This window comes from Emiliania huxleyi, assembly GCF_000372725.1.
Source record: "Emiliania huxleyi CCMP1516 unplaced genomic scaffold EMIHUscaffold_4, whole genome shotgun sequence".
Lineage (NCBI taxonomy): Eukaryota > Haptophyta > Isochrysidales > Noelaerhabdaceae > Emiliania > Emiliania huxleyi.
The window spans coordinates 2,252,306-2,260,150 of NW_005198966.1; the positions used below are offsets into that span (position 1 = coordinate 2,252,306).

The 7,845-nt window shown below is 67.4% G+C and overlaps 2 protein-coding genes across 2 annotated transcripts in view; one reads left to right on the forward strand and one right to left on the reverse strand.

The window, feature by feature from the left end:
• Nucleotides 1-1,018: 1,018 nt before the first annotated feature.
• On the reverse strand, nt 1,019-3,151 carry EMIHUDRAFT_448079 (hypothetical protein). The gene is made up of 3 exons (XM_005770868.1): nt 1,880-3,151; nt 1,499-1,564; nt 1,019-1,342 (listed from the first exon to the last, which is right to left on the reverse strand). The coding sequence occupies exons 1-3, from the start codon at nt 3,041-3,043 to the stop codon at nt 1,217-1,219; spliced, it is 1,356 nt and encodes a 451-aa protein (XP_005770925.1). The 5' UTR covers nt 3,044-3,151; the 3' UTR covers nt 1,019-1,216.
• Nucleotides 3,152-6,624: 3,473 nt separating this feature from the next.
• The window catches only part of EMIHUDRAFT_196808 (hypothetical protein), a gene marked incomplete at both ends in the record, with an annotated part of 3,643 nt that continues 2,422 nt past the window's right edge, over nt 6,625-7,845 (forward strand). The window contains 3 exons of the mRNA XM_005770869.1: nt 6,625-6,717; nt 6,813-6,938; nt 7,162-7,343. Of these exons, the coding sequence (XP_005770926.1) occupies nt 6,625-6,717; nt 6,813-6,938; nt 7,162-7,343 (401 nt within the window). The remainder of the gene's footprint in view (nt 6,718-6,812; nt 6,939-7,161; nt 7,344-7,845) is intronic.

Below are 7,845 nucleotides of genomic sequence, written 5' to 3' on the forward strand. Positions count from 1 at the left end.
CCCCCCCTTCTCCAGACCCTCGATATAAGGTAAGGTGAGGTACACTTCTTTCTCCGCTGGTCACACAAGGTAAGGTAGGTAAACTTCTTTCTCCGCTGGTCACACGAAGCGACGGACGGCGGACGGCGGAGGGCGGACGGGCGCTAACCACGGGCAACTACATGCCGGAGGTTCAACGACGACTACTTGCCGCCTGGGTCGTTTGGGGCGTGCGGCTCCGTCGAGGACCGGGCGCGCCCCTTGCCCGGCGCGGCGTAGGTCCCACTCTGACGTATAGAGGGGAGGCACGGACGATAGCCCGATCCATCAACTACATTCATCTTCTGGTGCTTAGCCCCGTGCAGCGGCGGTCCGGCAGGCTGCCCCCAAGGCCCCCTGGGCCGCTGCGGGTTTTGGAGTTATGCTTAGGCACAGCTTCGGCGATGGCAGCCCCTCCCTGCGTGGGGTGTTGCATAGGCGGGGAGTCTCCCCCGCTGGTCTCCTCATTCCTTTTTTCTTTTTCTTTTGAGAGCAAGAACGCCAGGTTTGTCTTGTATGTGCGTGTCGGGCCTGGGTGTTCGTGCGGAGCGGAGGGGGGTGGGGGTGTGCGGGGCAGAAGCTCAACGTCGGTCGGGGCTTGTCCGATGTAGTCCGGCTTCTTCATCGGGTCCGTCCCAAGCTTGTGTGCGTCGTCGTCGAGGCTGAAGGACACGAAGATGAGCATCATCGTGGCAAGCTGCACGAGGGCGGTGAACAATCCCAAGCATTTGAGGCAAGGGAAGTCTCGGATCGGTGCGACGAGGAAGAGGTCCGATGAGCCACCTAGGCGCTCTAAGAGGCTCATGCGTGCGAGCTGCACAGCACTTCGAGCTCTCAAAGCAGGCGTCCCGGTCAACAACAGAAAAAAATGGGGTTGTGGCGACCGCGAGCTTCCGTTCTCGACACGGAGCCGCGGCGGTCGATTTGGATGACGTCTACTCTTGGTGCGGGATGACTGTGCTCTTCTTGTGCTCTGTGGGCCTGAGAATGGTGATTTTGCTTTTCTTTTGAGCTAGGCTTACGATTTTTCTTTTCCTTTTCCTACTAAGAGCACAGCACACAGGGTAAGAACGTGTACACAATGACCACAGCGCCTCGAGCACAGCGCGCAGGGAGGGACGCGCAGACTAAGTCTGGCAGACAGCAAGGCAGACAGCGCATAATGGACACGATGAAACCTGTACACCGAGGCTCGCACTCAGATCAGCGCGAGCACCTCTGAGATGAGCGATTCGCCGCCGGAGAGCTGGACGCAACGCGCGCAATCGGCCATCACATCGTCGTCGATCATGGCGCACAGCTCCTCCTCGCTCACAGATGACAGCTGGCCGTCGCACGAGTCGTCAATCTTGTCGCCCCCCACGCCCGCGCCCGCGCCCGCGCCCGCACCCGCACCCGCGCCCGCGCCCGCGCCCGCGCCCGCGCCCGCGCCCGCGCCCGCGCCCGCGCCCGCACCTCCCTTCAGGAGCAGCGCCTTGACGGTGTCCTGGTTGGCGATGATGAGCTGCGCCAGCTCCGGCGCGCTCCCCATGAGGCCCATCACCACCTGCTCCGGGGATGCGCCGCCCAGAAGCTCTCCCTTCACCTCCTCGAACCTGGGGTGGCTCGTGATCGCGCTCACGGCGGAGGAGGGGCCGGGCGGCGCCGCGGCCGGCGCCGTGGCGATGTATTGCGTCCACGAGGCGCGCGATCGAGGGCCGGTCGACCTCCGCGGGTGCTTCTCCGCCGAGGCGACGCCGACGGCACACAGGGGCGCGGGCGGCGTCGAGGGAGGCGAAAGAGGCGCGCACGACGGGGCGGGTGGGGCGCGCGGAGCCTCCAGCGGCCGCTTTAGCTGGCCGGGGCGGCCGCTGTCGCGGACCTGGAGTACGCCCCCTCCGTCGGCGCCAAACGGCGAGAAAGCGCTCATGAAGAAGCTGCACGGGATGCGGCTGCTCCCAGCCTCGCGCACGAGCACGCGCCGCACGTGGCCCGTGAAGGAGACCGCCACCTCGTCCGACTCGGCACCGAGCTCGAGCGCGACGCCCAGCTTCGAGAGGCCCTGCACGAACTGGCTTCCCCGCCTCATCTTGAGCACGAACGGTCCGTCGATCTGCACCTGGCCCATCGTGACCGTGACGCCCTCCTGCTTGGACTCGACGGGCGACAGCGGCATGCTCAGCGCCTCGGCAAAGGCCTTCAGCAGCCGCTGCCGATCCGCCTCCTTCTCGAGGAGCAGGTTGAGCAGCTGCGGGGGTCCGGCGGCCGATTTCATGGCGTGGGGGACCACCTTGTCGGCGGAGAGAAATCCGAGGTGCTCCGTGAGGTGGGCGTTGGGCGCGTTTCGATAGCTGGTCCCGTCGAACATGCGGGCAAAGACAAGGCAGGGCGAGCTGAAGAGGTCCATGACGACGTCCGGGACGGAGAGGGGGAGGGGAGATGTATAGACGGCCCCCTCCTTGAGCTGGATGTCCGACATCTTGAAGCCGAGCTGGTGGGCCGACCGCATCGCAAAGGCCGTCAGGGAGCAGCAGTTGCGCTTCTCCGCGACGTCGAGGACGACGTGCAGCGCTCCCATCAGCACGTTGCGGTCAGAGAGACGGTTGCCGTGCGAGCAGGCCATCACGAGCAGCTTTGTCATGTAGGAGGCCATCTGGCCAAAGATCCTGCCGAGCTCCACGGCCTCGTCGGCGGTCGACACGGACACGGAGACCTGGATGGGGACCTGCGCCGGCTCGCAGATGGACGGGTGCCAGCCAGCCGAAGAGGAGCACTTGGAAAGCGTGGCGGCAGACACGAGGGCCGGCCCGAAGTCAGTCGGAAGCAGCGCCCCTCCCTGCTCCGCGATGGTGCGCGAGGAGAGCTCCACCGTCGCCTTTTGGCCCTTGCTGCGGCCCTTGCCGAGCTTGCGCCTGTCCTCTTCGGGGATGCACAGTAGGCCGAGCCTCTTGCAGCGGGAGCACTCGCGCACCGTCCCGTCCGGCTGGATCATGTCGCACTTGGTGCGGCTCTGGCGGCAGCACTTGCAGAGGGCGTTGAGCGGCATGCGTGCGTGCTACCGAGAACTGGGCAGCTGCCTCTCCCAAGGTGGAGACGGGAGGTCCAAGGTGGAGACGGACACGGGAGGTGGCGACGGGGACGGGAGACGGGCCAACACCTCAGGAGCCGGCCGAGGAAGGGACTGGCGTCCCGAACACGTCCCTCCTATGATCCTGCACATTGCGGCGCTTTTTCATTGTACCTTGAGCACTTGAGCACTGGATAGGGTCGATTCCGCATGGTACGGGACCCCTCGATCGTCTCGCCCTCCCTCACTGGTGTGTTCATTGTACCTTTACGTTTTTAGCTTACTGGGAGAAAAGGGAGAGGGGGGTGTGTTCTCTATCTAGGCCCCTAAGGGCCCTACGCGCGGCGTGAGAGCTCGGAAGCGAGCTTTGTACGGCGATCGAGGATGGCGCGGTTCACCCCCTTCACCGAAGCGATGGAGATGCGTTCCGCTCGACGTTCCGCGTGGTGTGACACAAATGAGAGGCGGGAGTGGGGAGGGTACGCGGTGCGGTCAACGCCCGAGCGTTGAGCCTTGCGCGCAAGGCGGTTGATCTTTGCAACTCTCTCAGTGTATGTAGCTCTTACGAACATACCCGTAGGTGAACTGCTGACAGGGTTTGCGATGAGGAGCGTTTTTGCGCCGAGACCGATGTCCGGAGTATCAGGTGAGTCTTTCTCCTCAACGCGGAGGAGGAAGAGGCTGGCGAGTAGAGGCCCCGCCCACCCAGGGTACCCTCTCCGAGGACCCATTGCCTCTACGCTCTTTCGAGGACTCGCCGGGGCTCTGCTCCAAGAGATCTCGAGAGAGCGTGCGTGTGCCTCTACTCGCCAGAGGAAGAGGTGCTAAAAAAATCCTAAACGACAGTGCGAGGCCCGTCCAAGTGTGTGGCGTCCCGAACACGTCCCTCCTATGTCATGCAAATTGGAGCGGTTCTGCGCGCCACCCTGAAAAAGAAAGAAAGCAAGCCGTCTCGCGGCCCTCGATGAACGGCAAGGTCGGCGTCGTCGTCTCCGCAATGACGCCAACCAGCCCAACGGGAGCTCTGGTGGGGGGGCGTGGGCGCCTGTCCGCCTGACAGACGCCTCGCCGCTGTGTAGGACTCAAGCAAGTTCGTCGCGCCGCCCTCCGTCTCCCTCACTACCGCTGACGAGCGCCTGAGGTGCGCTCAATGCGTGCGCGATGCTGCTCCTGTGAGATCGGTCCCGCTCCACGCCTCGCCTCTCCGCGACAGGTACACCGAATTCCTCAGCCGCGAGCGCAACTCGCACACGGCCGCCTCGAGTGCCGAGGCGGCCGCCCCGGAAGCGCAGCTGCGGGGGCCCAACCGAGGCAGCTGTGAGAGGTAGGCCTCCTTCTTTTGGGCCCTCGCCGACCCAGTGGTGGTCGGCTGGGTCTTTGCGCCGTCGAGCCGCCCGAAGCCGCCGCCCGAGGGCGAGCCGTCGCGGCAGCTTCTGCGGTCGTCGAGCGCGGTGCGACGCACCGCCGCCGCGTTGGAGAGCTACGCACATTATCGGAGCAATGCGCGCCAACGCACAGTTTCCCTCCCACCACCTAGGTGCGCTACACAGCCTCGCTCGTCACCAACGTGACGGAGGGGCTGGTTCCGCGGTGGAATCCGCCCGCGGAGGGCGACCGCCGCGCCCACAGCCGCGCGACCCGCAGGCTGGCGCGCGCGCGCACGGCGCTCGGCTCTTGCCTGCTGAGCGCGGGCGGCCTGGACCCGCAGCCCGCCCTGTGAGTCGCGGAGCCAGCAGGGCTTGCACGCGCGCACACGTACGGCTCTACCGCACAGCCACCACGCAGGCGCACCACAGCTCGCGTTGTCCGTTTTGAGATGCCGTTCGTGCGCGTTCTGGGGGGGAGAGTTTTATTCCGCTCTCAACGCGCTGGTCATGACATGCCCACGCAAAAACACACAAGTCTCAAGTACGTGGGTCGGGCCCTGCAAACTGCGCATAGACTTCACACTGGCAAGGATCTTGCGGTTGGTCAAGCGGATGCGGGCGTGCTGGGCGGCCGCGCCTCGACCTTCTTGGGCAGTAGCTGGTTCGACAGGTCCTCTCCGTGTCCTAGGCAGCCGTCTTCGCCCTTGCCCCACGTGAAGACGGCGCCGTCTGCGGTGCAGGCGAGGCTGTGGTACGCTCCAGCCGACACAGCGACGGCGCGCCGGCCAGCAAAGGCCTCGACCTTCTTCGGCAGCAGCTGGGTCTGCTGGTCGCCGTGGCCCAGCTGGCCCTCGTCTGCCCAGCCCCAGCTCCAGACGGCGCCGTCGGCGGTGAGGGCGAGGCTGTGTCGCTCTCCCGCCGACACAGCGACGACGCGCTGGCCAGCAAAGGCCTCGACCTTCTTGGGCAGCAGCTGGTCCGACCGGTCCTCTCCGTGGCCCAGCTGGCCAAAGAATCCCCAGCCCCAGCTCCACTCCTCGCCATCGGCGGTGGTGGCGATGCTGTGGCCGCTTGCAGCCGCGACAGCGACGACGCGCTGGCCAGCAAAGGCCTCGACCTTCTTCGGCAGGAGCTGGTTCTGCCCGTCGCCGTGGCCCAACCGGCCAAGGGCTCCAGCGCCCCAGCTCCAAACAGCTCCGTCGGCGGTGAGGGCGAGGCTGTGCAGATCTCTAGCCGCCACAGCCACGACGCGCCGGCCAGCAAAGGCTTCGACCTTCTTGGGCAGCAGCTGGTTCTGCTCGTCGCCATGGCCCAACCGGCCCCGGCCTCCATAGCCCCAGCTCCACACGCCCCCGTCGGCCGTGATGGCGAAGCTGTGGTCGTGTCCAGCCGACACAGCGACGACGCGCTGGCCAGCAAAGGCTTCGACCTTCTTGGGCAGCAGCTGGTCCTGCTGGTCGCCGTGGCCCAGCTGGCCCCAGGCTCCAAAGCCCCAACTCCAGACGGCGCCGCCGGCGGTGAGGGCGAGGCTGTGTGCGGCTCCAGCCGACACACTCATGGCACGGAGAGAAGACGGGAGGCGGGTCGGCGTGTTGAGCCGCGTCACGCCCTCGCCGTGGCCGAGCAGCCCTGGAAAGTAGGACGGCGTAGAGCCGCACGACGAGAGCCGCCCCTCGCCGTCGATGAAGACGCTGTGCTGACGGCCTGCAGCCGCCCTCGCCGGCGGGTTGGACTCGCACAGCAGCGCCGAATAGCACAGCCACCGCACGGCGCAGCTCTCGCCCTCCGGCTGCGCCGGCAGCTCGAAGCCGCGCTCTTGCGCCCACAAGCGGATGCCCTCCAGCGCCAGCGAGGCGTGGAAGAGCAGCGAGACGGCCGCGACGCGAGCGATGTCGATGGGGCTGTGGCAGTGAGAGAGGGCGCGCACGAGGAGGTCCGTGGGGAGGTCGAGGAGGCGGGCGGGCGGCGGCGTGTCTGGCGAGGGGGCGCGGGTGGCGGCGGAGGCGAGGCGGCGCGAGCGGCGGCGCGGCGGGGCAGACATCGCGAGAAAAAGAAAAGGCTCCGCGAAAAGAAAAGTCCGAAGTCGTCCTGTGCGTTCGAAGGAAGAAGGGAGCCAATAAAAAGAAAATCGCGCTTTTGCCGCTGAGAGAAGCCAGCCCAACGGCGAGTACCGGCTTCGCCCGGGGGCGCAGAATGGAGTCGGCCCTAGAGCCCTCCTTCTTCAACGGCGAAGTGCCGGTCACGCTCAAGTACACCGACCGCGAGGACCGCCGCGCCACGATCACCGTCGAGATGGCGCACGGATCGGCGCGCAGAGACCTGTGCACGCTCGCGTCGGCGTGGCTCAGCCTCGCTTATTAGGGTCCACTCTGCGGCCATAGGCGGCGGCGGGCGGGATGGCGCGGCAGCGCGTGCTGAACCTGCAGCTCACCGATGAGGCCGACGCCTACCTCCTCTACTCTCTCCACCTTTCGGAGGACGACTTCCACGCCCTCAAGACGGAGCAGGTGCCGCGTGCCGCTTGCAAGCCCGCCGCCTCTGCTGCACCGGCACCGCGCGCGGCGCAGCCGTCGCCGCAGTCGCCTCCGCTGCCTTCTCCGCCTCCGCTGCCCTCTCCGCCGCCGCCACGCCTGCCGCCTTCCCCACCGCCACCCGCCGCCTTTCCGCCCCACCGCCCCCTACACGGCTGCTGGCGCACTCACCGCCGCCCTCCGCCCGCCGCGCCGCCAGTCTCTGCTGGTGGACTTTGCGACCTTCCCGGGCAAGCTGGTCGAGCTGCTGCGCCAGTGCCAGGCGTGTGCCGCCGAGGAGCAGCCGCGTTTCGTCGCCGAGCTCTCTGTCGGCGACAGCGCCGCCTCCTCCTCCGCCGGCAAGCCGCCGACGCTCGAGCGGTGGCGAGCGGAGGGCGAGAGGTAGCAGCGATGGGGCCGAGATGTGGCCGGGGAGTGGCCGAGGTACGGCCGCCCACGCTCGAGCGGCGGCGGCGCCGGATAAAGTGAGAGTGGCGGGGAGAAGGGCTGAGAATTTGCCGCCGGGCGTTGCCGCCACTGCCACCGCCGCCACTGTCACCGCCGCCGCCCTCGCCGCCGCGCTGTCGCCGCTGCTGCCCTCCCGGCCCCTCGTCTCACCGCCCCTGCCCTCCCTGACCCACCCGCAGGAGCCGACGTCTCTGGCCGCGGCGGCTCGGGCGGCGGTGCGGCTGCGGGGACAGCCCGCCCGGCTGCGCAGCGAGATCGCCTCGAGATCAGGCGAGATCGCGCGGAGCGTAGGCGGACCGGCGACGCCCCGCCTGACCGTCACCGAGACGAACCCCTTCCGCCAGCTCTGCCACCTCTCCCTCTCCCTCTCCGCCGGCGACGACGGCGCGGGCTCAGAGAGGAGCGAGAGGCGGCGGCGTCGGGGGGGGGGGGGGGG